At 36.6% G+C, this 16,904-nt stretch overlaps 1 protein-coding gene across 1 annotated transcript in view; it reads right to left on the bottom strand.

Annotated features, from left to right (window-relative positions):
* Window positions 1–16,904, bottom strand: part of GALNT1 (polypeptide N-acetylgalactosaminyltransferase 1) — a 63,073-nt gene that overhangs the window by 24,709 nt on the left and 21,460 nt on the right. The window contains exon 3 of the mRNA XM_009639940.2: window positions 13,341–13,515. Coding sequence (XP_009638235.1) covers window positions 13,341–13,515 — 175 coding nt within the window. The remainder of the gene's footprint in view (window positions 1–13,340; window positions 13,516–16,904) is intronic.

The following is a 16,904-nucleotide window of genomic DNA, read 5'->3' as shown; positions in this document are numbered from 1 at the left end:
TATATATATATAAAACAATGCAACTACTAAAAGAGGTCAAGAATTCTGGACACAGTTGACATTTGGAAAAAAGCCAAGACTATGTGTATGCTACCTATAATACTGGTGAGTTAAATATATTTCATAATCTGTCTATATTACACAAAGAGGAGGTTCGTCCTCATTTATATGTTGGAAGTGCTATAAAGGTTTATCAAAGAACTACATTCACATTCCAAGGTTAGCTTGATAAACCTTTATAGCACTTCCAACATATAAAAGAACTACATTCACATTCCAAGGTTAGGATGAAGACTACAGGTTTAGCTCGCCTCACAGCATATATAGGATATTTATGCAAAATATGACATGCACTCCAAGTAACCCCACATGCAGCCAACATTTTACACACCACAACACTACTTTATCCTAGAAAAATCAATATGCTGTACATAAAGTACTCTTACCAATTCTGAAAATACAATTATGCTCTAAAAAATAACCATGCAAATTTAAGTGTTCTCCGCAGAGATCTGTTCCTCCTTGCATATTCAAAATCACACACAGAAGCTTACATAAGATTTGATGGTACTAAATCTTTTAAGAATCAAAGCTAAAGAGATATATCTCAAACACAAGGAAAACACTGAAGCGGAAAAAGAAACATATTCAATGGAGCTTCATTCTGACAAAACAGCTTTTATTAGATCCCAAATTATTGAGTCAATTCACTCTAACGTAACCTGATCTAAATGCTATTAAATATGCTAACAAGTATTCGTGACTATCACGTTAACAGCAGTGACCCTGAGGGCTTGAGAAGTTCACAGTGCATATCCTCTACCCTAAACACATAAAAGCAATACTGAAGGTATTGGTAAACCTGCCAATACAGGATCATGGTGTCAACATCTATCCCCACCCTTTTTCCTCCCTTTGGAAAAACCGGTGACACCAGGAATGTCAGCCAAAACTGGGTTCCCTGCATGAATATTTTATTTGCTGGATAACTTCATTAGCTCTTGTAAGTGAGAACAGCTCTCCTAAAACATAGGCATTTCAGCTCTGAGGTGGTGACAAAAGCCCAACATGCACCCAGATCCAAAAAACTGTCGAGGAACAATTGTAGAAATACCTATAAGAGCTTCTGTGCAATCACGTTTCATTTCAGAGAATTGAAGCAGTAGGATCAGGCACTGTCTGTCTTCAATATTATCCTTACTTATTATACAATTATGGCCAAATTTAATTATTTGCCACACTGAATTGAACATCATAAAATCTTCAGGGAAAGCAGGCACATTTCCCTATGTTTTCTGATTTAATTCATATCTAAAAAAAACTTGCAAAGCATGCCAACCGATAAAGTTATTTCTGTGGTATCACTTGAAAAATAAGTTAGCTTTTCACAAAAATGCTATGAATTTCAGATGAAAAATTCAGTCATAAGCCAAATAATTTTCTTCCCCCACGTCTGTCACTTGTTCAGCCTATTTTGCTACTTTAAAACGACATTTTCAAGGTTTTATTCCTTCTGCTGCACTGCTCCCTAGACCAGAAAATAAGTTCCTGATTGTAGACCTTCAGCTACAGTAGTAATACAAATCCACCAATTGTTCCTCTACTTTTTGGCAGAATATTTGTAAAAACGTTGGAAGAAGTCTGTTGGCAGTTCTCTGTGAAAAGCAATAACAACGTGTCATTCACCAGGAATATCTTGCTGGGGTGGCCACAGGATCTGCTATTGTAATACGAAATTGCTCATCTCCAGCCTTGCCTTTTTATGGTTTTACAGAAGATTTTATTTTACTGAGCTCAAATCAATGAACTGGTAGAAAAAAAGCCAGCCAAGTGATCAGGGACTACCATGTTTATATAAACCATTACACTGTCCGAACTATAAAGAAATCAAAACATTTAAGATTCGCCTTTGACAGGGAACTTTTGAGCACTAAGAGGAAAGCATACAGGAATTTTTTGGGACACCCCTCTCCCTGCAAGGCATTCCTATTGCCCTGTCCTGCAGAAGGTGAACATCCTCCTTTCCATAATGAGACTTGCCTATTCTCACCCCCAGAGATGAAACTTTTCTGGGGTAACAATTTAAGAGCAACCCTAGACTGGCTTGTTTACCAACATGTAAAAAGCTGCCACGGGTAACACAAGGGTGGTTTTATAACAAAACTGGCTTGGAAATTTTTGAATGCTATTCTTAATAAAGTGTTTGGTGTGAAGTTGTACTGGAAAGATCCAGTGATGCAGGCAGGATAAAAGAAAGAATTAATAGTACGATATCTGATTTTTAATACTCCTTTCACCTGCCTTTCTACATATACACCTTATAGCTACATTTGTACAAATTTTTGTGAGTACACACAAATAAAAAACTCTGGGTTTAATTTTGAAAACATTGACACACACTCCTTTCCCTCCCCCGAATATATTGCTGCAGAACATAAGACAAATAAAGTAGAACAGTTGACACTTGTGATTAGAGCATTAGCCTTCTATGTACCTCATGTTTTATCCTTACTAACAAACATTTAAATTAAGAATCCTTATTGTCTTTCGTTTGAAAACAAATTACCCCAGAAATGGATTACTACAGAATTTAAAATACAGCATTAGTTTCAGACAACAGTTACACAACATTAGTAGCAGAATATAACCATGAGGAGTATGACACACAGGGTATGCATTAAGGACAATTTGAATCTTAATTCACTACTAATACATTATGTTCCTTTCGTTGGATCATGCCTCAAACAGTTTTAAAATTGAGTACATAATATTAGGAAGGCATACCATCTCCAGTAATTTAATGAAGACTCCAAACAGCAGCTGAGAATGTCTACTTCACATGGAATGCATCATCCTTAATCTATGGCATTCATCATGCAAACTCTTGGCTAATGTGACTCCATATATTATTTAGACTGTGGAAACTTCCAAAAAAATGTCAGACATTTTAAATGCATGCAGAGACTTACTGCCCTATTACCTAAAGACACAGAAAAAGATTAGGCCAGATTGTTAAAATATGCCCAAGACAAAAAGGCCTGATTAGTCTACATTTCTTATGTACACATTCCAATGCTCAAAACAGTGATGTTCTTTATTTCATAGCAAGTCTCCCTCTACGCACCAAAATGCCCAACTTCAGCTGCATTAGCCTTGTATTCTTCTCTAATATTTGATTTCTTGCTTTCATGTAATTAATAAATAAAATAGAAAATTAATTAGGAAATAAAGTCACCCAACATCTTTAATATGCCATCAAAATCAGATTTCAGAAAAAAAAAAATAAAAAAAGGTTTACAAGCTATACTTTCAAAACTTGTTTTACAAAGGAGCCATGGGACTATAAAAACATGACTCTGCTCTGACCTCTGTAAGATGCTCACACACGTTCTTCACAGAATTTCACCTTTTTGCAATTTTGCACCATATATTCAAAATACTTTGGCCTGGTCCCTTATAACCACATGGCTACTCCTAGGTCCACATCTCCCCAAAAGCACAAGGCAGTGTAACAGGTCAAAATCCTTCATGACTTGAATTTAAGTTTAATGCAGTACAAGTGAAGGAAGGAGGATATATCCTAGCGTACGTTTGTATAACATTGTTAAAGAAAAACAGTGACAGCAAAATACATACAAGTTGTCGTCCCCAGCACCCTGTAGCCTGATTTCAAAGTTTTAAATCACTACAAAAATTTTAAAAATGGAAGACCAAAAGCAACTATGAGTTGTGTTATGCTTCTCCATCATCGTGACTTTTTGTGAAGTTGTTAATTGAATCTTATATAGAAGCTCTGCACATTTTAGATACGGAGATGTTTAGAAAAAAAAAAAATCTCAAGGAGAATTTTATTAAATGGATTTTCTATAGCCACTTGAAAACTACCTGATGCTACTTCAAATGCATCTGAAGAGCTTCTGAATAAACTGATTTGCTTTTTTCTCTTTCAGCCCAGGGTACAAATAGTCCACAGGAGACATTACAAAAATAACCTAAAAGAGACATCAAGTAAGGCAATTCGGTCCAAATAAAATTAAGCTATTAAATCTCAGAGTTTAAATGCTGCTTCAGCACAATCTTGCACGGAAAGAAGACAACTCTTCATCTTGTGCTTCCTACTTCAGCACAACCATAAATTCTCAACCCTCCCTTCACATCTGGCAGAATTGGAAGCTTCTCTCTTCTCTCGTGCCAGCAAAGAAATGAGAAAAACTTACTTTGCCACTGCAGAGACAGAAGAAATCTACTGAGTGATTTTACAAGATCCTGCATCTGAATTCCTCAGAAGGTGAAATTCTTCTGATACCTATCTGCTCTGCTCAGTCCCCAGTGCTGAGATCCACAAGGCTTACCCACTCTAACCGTCAGCACCAGAGACGCAGAGGCGCCAGGCCCTCGGGACACCTCCCTTCACTATCCTAACGTCACCTCTTTCAGTCTACAGTGGGGACTTTCATGAACACTTTAAATATTACCTTAAAAAATGCAACTGTGCAGCCATCTTATTACAGAATAGCACTTGGCATTTTATCAATACTATGAAATTGTATTCATGGATCAATTTACCTAAAATTATTCCTAAAACGTAATCTTGAGTGCTACATGTGTAATATTGCCATATCTTGAAAGACAAATATTTACAATATTAGCAGCGATCTGCTTGCACACCCTTCAATGTCATACTAAATCACTTCTGAAAGTAATGTAATAAAATGGGATTTAATATCCTGGTAGCTCTTACATACTTTTGTTTCATAGGCTAAAGAATCACACCCCCAAAAAAGCTCCAAACAAGGTAGAGGTCTTGTAGGAAATCAATTATACCCTACCATAATATTTATGCAGCGAGACACAGTGAGGAAAACCTCATTCACTGAGGCAAAACACACACAAAATATTTAGGTAATTTTTAAGAAAGATTATGTCATATTTATATTCTGCATTAGAAACAGTTGCTGAATTTCTAAACACTACAGGGCAGATCTCTACCTCTTCTGATGTTACCAACAGGTTATTCTCCACAAAGGAGCAACAAGAGGACAAGTAACATCAGAGTACTTTTTTCAAAATACGAAATTTTCAAAATGAGGCCACTCATGCTTACCTAAACACAAAACTCAGATTTAAGCACTACCTTAGCCACATTTGCTATACCCGATGTCAGTTTTATTCCCAGATTCCATCGGCCTTTCATGGAACAAGGCATGACCAATAATTTGCAGTGGCTCGAAAATGTTAACAGCAGTAAAACACGTATGCAATCCTTGTTCTCTAGCCCAGTGCACACAACCCAGAGCACTCCGATAAAGGACAGAGATGGAACGCAAGCACAAGTGTCTCCTGTGTGCTAAACAGATCAGTCGGGAAACCCCAGCAGAGCTCAGCCCGGAGCTCGTATGTGCAGTATGATAATGCAGTGCCAATGCATTTTTTAAAGCTGTACTAGCAACAGATTGGGGCGGGGGAGGAAACGGATTTAGTCATCTTACAAATTTAGTACGATCTTGTATCTTGCATGCTACAAACAACAGTTATAAATAAAAGCTGTGGTTATAAATAAACTGCATCCCAAAACTTCAAATTTGACAAAGGAATAATCCAAGTCTTACTGAAAATCACAGTAGAGCTGAAGTTTTGAGAAATGCTGCACAGCACAGCCCCTGTAATAAATCTGTCCAATATTACTGATGCAGTACAAATAGCACACTCTTTGATATTAAAATATATTGGAACCTCTGGAAGTAAGCATCAGTGTCCTTAGACTTGAAGATACGTATTTATTTTCTATTGAGTTTACCAAAGTTAATGCCAGATTGACAGAGAAGAAAAATCAGAAAATCTGAACTCCTTTCATGAAACCTCAGGCTTTAATTACTGATACCTGATGAATATCACTGCAGTGCCATAAAATGTCAGTACTCCATTGTTTACCTGTCCAAAGTTACAGTCGGCAGTAAACTTAATGTAATAAAGCGAAGGCACAGCTATGCCCAATGTGAAAACTCCTCTCCACTTAAATCATGGATGAAAACAGTTTTGAAATAAGACTCAAGACTCACCCTGAAGCTGCTGAGACTGACCTACATTCCCATCAGAGGATAACGCCCTGTAGTAGGGGCGGCACAGAAAGTGTCAAAACGCTACAACAAGAACCACCAGCACTCAAGTCAAGTGGTGTGTTTCTGGTAAACACTGACTTAGTCTTTCCTGGATATGAGCAGCAGCCTCATGATCTCATCACAAACGAGGGTGTTAATAAATCTGTTTCTGACATAAATTTTAAGAATACCCCAAGCCTTCAAATTGAAGACAATCAAGCTGGATAAAGATCTAGCTTTCACACTGAAAAAAACGTCGCTAAAAGCAATACTTCTGAGAAAGATGGAATCACTGACTGTCGTAACATGCCAAACCACTTTTCAGTGCACAAACTTTGCATACAACCACAGTTTTAACTTGTGGCCACACAAAGAGAAAGCACTGCAGATAAGGTTGCAATAAAACTTCATGCTACCCTGAAGGTGCTTCTTCCAATCAAATCAGAACAATTCCGTTTAGAAAGAAGTCTTCGTTTCTGTATCATATCACAACTCCAATTAGTCTTTCACAACAGGTGACCTGAATGCAGGCAAATCCCTTATTCTTATTTAACACTTCCATCCTGCCTGCTTAGTGTCTGTTTTCGATGGTGTTACGTAATTTACCTGACATCAAGAGTATGAAATTTTCCTTTCTTCTGATCTCAAAGATTTGGATATAAGAAAGGTCGCATTATCTCATGAGTCAAGTAGAAATCTTCTTTAGACCCTGGAAACAAAATCCAAAATGGTCCTTAAAACCATTGTGGTTACAAGAATTCAAGCAGAATTTCACAAAAATAATTAGCTGCAATTGACTATTTTCCTTACCCTGCAAGTGATCACAGGAAAGCATCTCTTGACAGAAGCAAAACCAATTCTGTCCTCAAAGACTGAAATTGAACCTTAAGTTCTCTTGCGAAATTATTTTCCATACTTGACCTATCAATTTGAATAAAGTTCAGGATATGACTGCTCATCCAAACTGGAAGACACTCATAACTAAGAATGAGAATGCCAAGTGTTTGTGTGTACATACAGACACGCACACGCATGCACGTATACGTGTATATGTCTGTTTATATATAAAAAAGTTTACAGGAAGCAAGCTGATTTTTAAAGTTACCTTTTTTCCCCTCTAAACTTTCTCTAGGAAAGATTTATAGGTAATTTCTCCCAGCGAACTCATTAAGCCAATTGAACATTTCCAAATGTGATTCTACAGTGGGCCAGTAACAAGCTATATGCACCACAAAAGACAGATGAAAAAAATATTCCTGCTTGAAAGAATTATAACGTCTTTAATACCTCACATGCTTTCAGACTTCCAGGATGACGCTGCTGAAAGCTACATTGCTGGTCATCAGATCAGCGATTTCCTTTACAGATGCCAGGTTAATTAACAGCCTGGATTTCTAGCTTGCAACAAAACACTGAAAAAACTTCTGAAGTCTTCCACCACCTATATCGACAACTTTGCTATTTTTTATCTTTTACACCACTATGACCCAAGCTAAATGAATACCAAAAGTTCACAAAGAATATCACAATTTATGGAGCTATTAAATCCCCAGGACCTTATGGGGATTTTAATACACACTTTTTTTCCTCCCTCCATGTTCCACCTAATCCGGTGCAACTGCACTTTTTGCCAAAAGCAATAATCCCACTTTTCACCATTACAGTTTTGTCCCATCCCCTTCTTTGCACCAGATCTGGTAATCATACAGCTGCTGGGTGCGTTGCTTCAGTTTGCTGTTTCAAAAAAACATACTTTTTTCTCCTTTTGGGGGTGCAATCCTCCATCCAGTCAGTGAACACCAAGACCAGATAAACATCAGATCAGTATCAGCGGAAGCAGTGAGATGACTTCTTTTGGCTACAGTCCACACTTACACCAGATTATACGTAGTATAAAACTACCCCCTTAGCTCTTCTGCTGAATTAAAATAATTAAAGGTAAAAAGAGCACATCTTCACAAGCCTCACATAGAAGTAAATATTTCAAGTGCTGCCATTTAAAAAAAACCTCATAAAACGTCACATGTTTGAGCTCCAAGAGCATGCTCTTGCATGTGTGCCTTTTCTAGCTTTACCATGAACAGTTTTACTCAAACTATTTTCCTCACACAGGGATTGTGTAAAATTTATTAATGTGTTGTATTATGATTCAACTGTAGTATCTTAAAAGTATACAGCAAATCGATTTGTTTTGAGAAGCTGAAAATCCAAATTTCAATGTATTCTTACATGTATATTTCAGGCTTAAAATCAGCAATACATTTTTAAAGCACACGTATGAAAACCAGACTGCAGTCCCATAACTGAAAATCATTATATTGTATCATATAATTACCAGTGCCTAAATCCAAAGCTTAAATCTAAATACAGCTCTTTCTAAGCAAAGAGATGACAGAATTAGTCATATGAAGGCCTTACTCTAAGTAGCCCAGCATAATTACTATAAACTTCACAAAGTTCACGTAAGGCAGACTTAGCAGAATGGCCAGAAAAAAAAAAAAAGTTGTCTACTTCCTCCCAACTGTGAAAGTAAGCTTGGCAGCAGGAACTGAGCAGGGTAGTTTGATTTGGCAAAAAAGCCTTCAATAATAAATTAAACTGACCATGTTACTGTACTAGTTAAACATTAAGGTCTTAGAGATCTGCATTTTATTTTTCTATTCAGTGGCTGAAGCTATAGCTCATATGAATTTAGACCCAGTTCACTCAATATGTAGAGCAATCTGGCTAAAAACTCTGATTATACCCTAACACTATTTATACCACTCAAAACCCAGCATACCTACCTCCTGAATACAGACAGTTTGAGCAAAAGGCAGGTAAAAGATCCCAAATGTTATGCGGAACTAACTGAGGTATAGTAAGATGTCCGATACCCTTAATTCTGACAAAATTATACCAACTAAGGAACAAAATGACAAGGAAGATCTTTTATGCCAAGTTCTATAGAACCTGCAGCCTTAGAGAAAAGGTCACTAAGGTATCTCAAAGCTATCCACACGCTGCCTTGCTGCAGGTCTGCTTGGGGAAGGCCATCACCCTTCCAAGAAATCTTAACCTGCAAAGTATGACACCCTCCTAGCGCTGCCTCATGAGCAGCGGTCGGGACCATAGCTTATATGTACGACATGATTCTGTCCCAGCTACGCCTCTACTGTTTCCAGCCTTGACCGCTTGTGCCTGGAAGAGTGTTTTAAGATGCTCTTTTCTAGCATAAAAAAAGTCAGGATTTGGTTTTAACTCTCACACCAGGGACCCAAATGGCTCCTTAAATGTTTTATAAATTCCCCAAATTATTAAATAATGACTGCAGCCCAGAAAACCCAGCCCTAGAACACAGTACTCATTCTTCATTTTACAAAGCAGCTTCCAAGTCACCTCAAACGGCATTGAGAGCAAAACCAAGTCATATGACACACACAAATTTCATGCATTTAGCCACACCACTTTCCAGCCCGAATACCGGTCTAAGACACATAAGCACAGCTGAACACCTATTTTAGTCATTGACACCTATTTTATTTATTGTCTCCCTCATCCTCGGCAAAATTAAGACAAGATTCTAGTGTTCCTAATCACCCATCTTTTACTCTTTGCTGTCATGTCAAGCCCACAGCTGCATATTTTCGTGGCAACTGTGAATCAACTCCCACTTTGATGACTGATTCACAGACCAGAATAAGATGTGCTTACAAGAATTATTCTATTAATGACTTAAAACCAAGCTGCTTGTTCCCCTGCAGCAACATCCCTCCAGAGCTTGTGGTACTGTCGGTTTATTAGTTACACCAACATGCCCCAGTCCAGATTCGGGGAAGTATCCAGGTTAAAAAAAATACTTCTGGTTTAGTTTTTTCTGTTAAGCAAATCATTTAGTTGGGACAACAAGAAGAATAAGTAGAATAATGTTTCCCGCTTGCAGACACAAAATGACTAGCAATTCAGGCAGATACCTTTAAAATCATTGTCATATATGTACCTCAGTAATTTTCTGCCAAATAATAAAAATAAATATAAACCTGTCAATACAGCTGGGGCACAGCTCAGCAGAAGACAGATTTCAAGTGCTGTAGAGGTCTCATACCGAGGAGTTCCCTGCACTGGAGAAGTCCCTAGAAGTTATTAAAGCAGCTCACATTTTTGTTCTTTTAGTAAGGAAACAAGATTTCTTGGCCAAAACATAAACATGATGCCCTGAGTGGGTCATCTGTAGAGAACAACCTATGAGCACCCGGAGGCAGACATGCGAGATGGATCACGTAACCCATGAAGGTATTCGCTGCCGCGAGGACCACAAGGACCTTGAGGGTACACAACGTGCTTGCCTTTGCACAGGTGACAGGGTTTGGGCAGAACCAGAAATTAACGTGAAGGATAGCGTGGACTACTTCAAAAGCTGCTCTCCAGCTCACAGGTTATGCCACCCCCGTTAAATACATGTGGCAAATTGGTCCTGGCACACCTAATTCCACCAGCTTTTGAATGATTAACCATTAGCAAAAACTTTTACAGGCTTCTGGACTTCGTAAGAACTGACATGTCAGAGAATTATATGACTTGAAATAGTCACAGCTTTTCCCCCACACATTAAAGGAAGCAACCCACAAAACCTGTGAAGAAAATAATTACACGGTTGAACAGCTAAGTGTGCCTTTGAACATATCCTGCTTTTTCAAAACCTTGATTGAAAGTGCTACTGGCAGCTGTGCTGCAAGCACACAAGTGTGGTAAGGAATGATTAGAAATTACCCATTCTCCTTCTCCCCAAATTGTTTCCATATTAGCAGGGATATGGATAGAACAAGTTATAACAGAAGCAACTCCACTAACACTGCAGAAAGTGCTTCTGATCACTAACACTGCAGAAAGTGTTTCTGATCACACGAGTATTTTGACTAATCAGGTAAATACTTTCATAAGACATACATATGACACTGGAGAATATTTATAGTTTTTACAATTCTGAAAATGGCTACAGTGTTCTTGGAAAGTAATATTAATCCACACATACAGATTTAAGATACTCTTGCATTGCAAACACAATATTGTTCTCAAATTTGCTGGTAAAATGTTAACACACTCCCCAATTTCTTAATGAATGTGACCATATAGAGTACATACTGAAAAGATGACAAAAGGAGGAGCTTTTTGGGGGCCATTTCTCTCTCAAAATCTACTAAAAATGCATACAGCAAATAAATATTAAATTTGGCTGCAATTTACAAAAACAGAGAATCCAATTCTGCCCTGAGAACTTACCTAAATTTTTATTCTAAGATGCGATTTGCACACACATTGTGCAGTGACAGTATTTGTATTCATACAAATGGAAAACAGAAACAAATGAAACATGGCTAAATTTATAATGCATACCCTACCACGCAACACAAAAACTGCGGAGCACGGCCAAGTGTGCAAGCCAAAAAATTCCTATAGCTCAACTTGATCTTAAAATTACAATTTCATTTTTCTACAAAAGCTTGAGTGATGCTTATGTAATGAATTTTTAATAGTTTACAACAATTTTTCTTTCCACTTTTGGTTAATTCAAAGTCTAGACTTCACAAAGCTTATGATTAAGTCAGCTTTTTAGATACACATTTTTTTTTCCTTATCTTTGTACTTACACTATAAAAATGTCTATACACATGCAAGTTTTCCAATGCAAATGCTGAGAAACAGATGATGTTACTTAGTTTCTTCCATACTTCAGGGTCATAATGAAAAATTACTCATGTTTACCTTCCAAATAACCAACTGTTGTAACTATCATTTCCCCAAAGTTTTGTTAATTCCTTCCATCCAGCTCTCCAGAAAAACATATAGAAATCCCCCCAAATTAGCATCCCATCTTTGACAAAAATCTCCAATGAAACTCATGATTTTCCTCACAGCTAAAAATAAGTTGAGAATGTCAACTCTAAGTTCTTCCCTGGTGGAAGTCACCACTTTACAGTGAGGCAATTTCTGATCCTATAGAGTGTGAGATAAAAAGGACAGATACTACATACAAATCTGCATGGTTCCATTACCAGGTTACAACCACAATCAGAGTGATAACATGAGGGAAAAGGATCTAAACCACCACCAGCACCCCTCAAACAACATCTGTCAGTTTTGAAAGAAAACCCTGCAAGTTCATGATTTGCATTCTTCCACTACACTGCAAAACAGGCAAGTAGTGACCGTAAAAGCTGACTAATAATATATCTGAAAATCCATTGAAAAGTTACATTAATTCAAACTTATGAAATCATATTTTGAAAAATATATGGCTCAATTTTTTAAGAACACCAGCACTACTAGGAACTCACAGGCTACACAGAATCACATTCATTACAACAGATGAAGGTATCTACAAACCAGCCCTTTATTACTCATTAAAAATGAAACGCAGTCAGTGCTTCATGTCATTCTGCTGATATTATCTTCTGAGGTAGGAAATGAAAACAAATTAATCCAGCAGCTAGGCTTTGTGTATACAGAAGCAACAGCAGGGCTTCTAAAGAAATGGGGTTTCTGTAGCATTTGATTCTTGCATGAGAATGCAGATAATTGATCGGGAAAAATCTTGGTTCGTGAGCTTTAACTTGAGAGTTCCTTGCACAAACAAGAGTGGTTGTGGGGCAGCCATCAGCTACCCTGCCAGACTAGCCCCAGGAGAGTAAAGCAATCTTAATTTTATTTAAAACAAGGATACAATTTTCTTTTTAGTTACTTACGGCTCAAATAGCTCTGAAAGGATCAATATATCAGAGGCAAGATCAAAAACAAACCAGATGAATATTAGAAAACATTATAATGTAATCTAAATGAGGCTTTGCACATTTCATGAGGTAAGAAATTTTTAAATTATTTCTTTTTCATCATCAGATCTTTTCTATTTTATATAATGCAGAATTTTAGTCTGCCTCATTACAAGCAGTGCATGAAGTTTTCAAATAAGTAATTTTTTTCCTGAAATGACAAGTCTTAAGTTAACTTTGTTTTCCTTCAACCAAATTAATTTCTATTCCCTGTACAGGCTTCATACTTGTAATTAGATTGCAAGTTAAGTAACTCTGAAGAAAACTGGTTTCTGCTGCTCAATCTTACTTTATAAGCAAGTACCATATATACAGGAAATCCTCCTACTTTTCACTTCAACAGTAATATCTTACAGAACTGAACTCTTGTTTTGGATCACACTGCACATTCTTCATTTAAGTAGAGTACATTTTTAATACAACATATAGCACTTACCCTTCTAACCTGACATCAGGTAAAGATCTGTTGAGTGCAATCATTTCACTTGCCATTAAATTAAATTGATTTATTTTAAACATTTCTTTCATTTTTTCTTGCTCCTCTTTCGGAATGACCACAGGCTTCCCCATCTCTCCAGGTCCTTCATGTGGCTTTTGTATGGGTTCTGGAACTAAGAATAAATAAAATATTGGTAACTACTTTTATGCTTGCTTTTGTTTGTTTATACTTTATTTTACACTGTAGGAGTGTTCCTGTTTAAAACAGAGTTCTAAACCCACCAGGTTTTGGAAGTAAAAACAAATCTTCATATTCGGGAATTTAACAGAAGTAGTTAAGTGCTACTCTTAGACATCACAATTCATCTGAAAAAAATAGTAAGCGTTTATACCCATCCATCACCACATCCTAACTGACTTTACTGTTAAAGTTCTGGAACAAGAGGTATTTTTATCCCAGATTGTTCTTGCACACACAAGCTTTTCAGGCAAAGTTGAATTTTCCTTTACAGCAATTTTACTAAATATTAAAGTAAAACTGTAACTTTACATTTATTTCCACATTTTTATTTTGACAGAATGACATTGGCATTTTCAGTTTAGAAATAATTTCTCTTGGTTTTACTAACATTATTTTTAATCAACCTAATTACATTTTGGACTTTACATTAGCACTCAAAACAAAAACCTGACATGTTTAAACCAAAGAAGTCTTAAATATCAAATATCTGATCAAACTGATGAGGGAGAGAGGGGAGGAGAAAAGGAATCCAGACTCATGAATTATTTGGGTTTTTTAAACAAAAGAAGTGAAAAACCAAAACATTAAATAAACCACATTACATTTTCTTTACAAATACCCATTTACTTTTCTCCTGAACTGAAATGCTTTAAATGTTCGAATACTGAATTTTAAATATATTACTGTTTTACAAATTCAGTACAAATTTTAATTTAAAAAAATAGTAGCTTAAGGTCTAAACAGAGGAACAGAAAGTATTTTAAAAGAAAGGCACCAAAGCCCTCAGTAATAAGCCTAGCTTCAAATTATCTTTAATTTCCATCTAGCACAGCACTGTATAATTAAGAGCAAATAGTCATGTAAAGAATAAAAATAAAATAAAAAAAAGCCCAAGCCTTCAATCCTTGCTGAAACACTAAGACTTAAAATATATACTTACTAATAAGCGAAACGTTTTGCTAGTTTGCATTTAGCATTAATCGGTTACAAACACACTGTGTTCCTTGAGAAACTTTCATTTTCAAGTACCTGAAGCAACTGCACTAGTTGCATTAACGCAGTAACACTTAGCAGAGAAAATCCTCCCACCACAGAGATGCTTTCTTTTCACCAAACTCCCCTTGACTGGAAGTTGAGCTATACAATACTAGAAGTTGCCAGCCAGCCACTCACAGAATCAGTATGTCCAAGCAGATCCAGAGCTGACTGATTTACGTGCTTGTTTTCACCATGGGGTAAAATGAGCAAGCAGTTTGCTTTGCATCTTTGCCTCCTAAGAAAATACGGTAGAACCCACATCAAAACTTTCTGATTTGCAATTGCATAACCTTTTAAACTAGAATTTGTGCCTCTTGGGGGGGTAATCATCATAAAAGTATGGTATACAATAAGGCAATTATTTAGGCTTAGTTTTATATATTCAGCTTTGTTTTATTATGTAGGCTATAACTATTTTAATTAAGTGTATAGCAATTAGAATAAAGGTTCACTTGGACAGAAAATTATTAAATGATGAGTGTTCAACATTCCTAAAATGATTGAACAAAAGCCATCAGAATATAGTTATGTTAAATAATTATTCACCATGTTTTCCAGCATTCTCTGATAAGACCGAATATCTTATCCTACCATATTTGCTATTTAGAAGAAAAAATAATTTCCTGTTTCATTCATACTTCCAGTTGCTTCTTAACTTTGACTAAATCACTTAAACTGAACAGCTAAATTAACTGGAAACTCATCTTTTGCATCTGCAGATCTTGCTGTTAGATACTAGTTTAGCACATCAGTGAGCTGGATCCAGGTGTACAAATTCCACAAATTAATCAGTTGAGTTTTTAAATTTCATCAGCAAATATATAGTACTTGATTACACATTCTATCTAAATAAAGTACTCTCTTCTGCAGAAAAATCCTGCAACAGCTAACTAGATCCACAGATATTTTATGGAACTCACTAAAGGCACAGACAGGCAAGCTTGGTGTGCAAGTAGAGAGATGACCTTCTAAGAAGAGTCAACCACTTTCTCTCAGGTTTCTGCATTTACAGGAACCTGTTTTCCCACAAAAGCATGGAGTATTCATATCAACACAAACCAACAACATTCTCCCAAAATGACTAATACACATTATTAAAAATTCAAGCTGCAGTGCTCTTTTGTCAGTTAACTATGAAAAAATATTTCCTCTGAAGGACTGTAGGCATGTACTGATGACATGCTTCTAACAAACAGTAATTTAATTTACAGATACACTTTCAGAGCTAAACGAATGACTTAATGATCACCTGACCATACTGGAAACCTAGTAATGTTTTTTCAGATATTTCTCATTTGCATCAGTAAACCATTAGTTTCAAACAGGGCTCGATCTCTTCCAGATCTTCATTAAAAGTCAGAAACTCTTTATGGACTATGGACTACAAATTCCTTTTACCAGGCAACATGCCTGATGAAAAACAGATACTTGAAAATCTAAGACCATCTAAAGCCAGAAAGCAGGATGGATTCTTCCCTCACATGTCTTCAGGGGCCACCACAATGGTAAAACTGACTGAAACACCAAGTCCAGTCACCTTTGGGGGAACCACCTGCTTTGACAGGTGAGAAAGTTCAGAGAAGTTTTGTCTCTTACATACACCTCAGCCTGATTTATGATGAACAGTTCCTATTTTCAAGAATTAAATCTGTTTGATATATTGAACTTGCTCACTTTTCTTAGTATTTTTTTATGCAGATGAGAATACTCAGAATTGAGTCACAACTTAGATATTCCATCTTTACCAATGAGCTCAAAATTCAGAACACAAGGCCATGATTGGCACTTGACAAAAATGACTGGTCCTAGTTTAAATTTGTCATTGCCCCAAGAAAAGATTGTAAATAGCAAGTAGCTGAGATCCCAAGACTCTTGCAAAACCAATCCTAGGTCTGAAGAATTTTTAATTTTTTTTTTTTTTGCAGGGCTTCTAATTATTACACAAGTGGAATGCCCCTTGAGGGGAAAAAGAGGGAAAAAGGATGACTTTGGAAGTTTATTTAGAAACTGCATCAAGTGCTAAATCTGGAAGTTCCTTTGCAGTCATACCTTTAAGAAGCCTACAACTGGAGGTACGGAAGGACTCATCTGATCTTCATTTAAGTCGACCTCAGAGCTGACATACAGGATTCTTACAGAAATAAGAGCTACACACAAAACCCCCTCTTTATTAGTAAAACCACAGTACTACCTGGACATTTTCTGTTTACAGGAACGGTCCCTTTTTGTATTGCTGGAGAACAGCATGAACTCTTTAAGTTAGAACTTGTTTACACTTATCCA

Source organism: Egretta garzetta, unplaced genomic scaffold (assembly GCF_000687185.1).
Source record: "Egretta garzetta isolate BGI_Z169 unplaced genomic scaffold, ASM68718v1 scaffold405, whole genome shotgun sequence".
Taxonomy (NCBI): Eukaryota; Metazoa; Chordata; class Aves; order Pelecaniformes; family Ardeidae; genus Egretta; species Egretta garzetta.
Note: the sequence above shows the minus strand (reverse complement) of the source record. Positions and strands in the feature narration are given on the sequence as shown.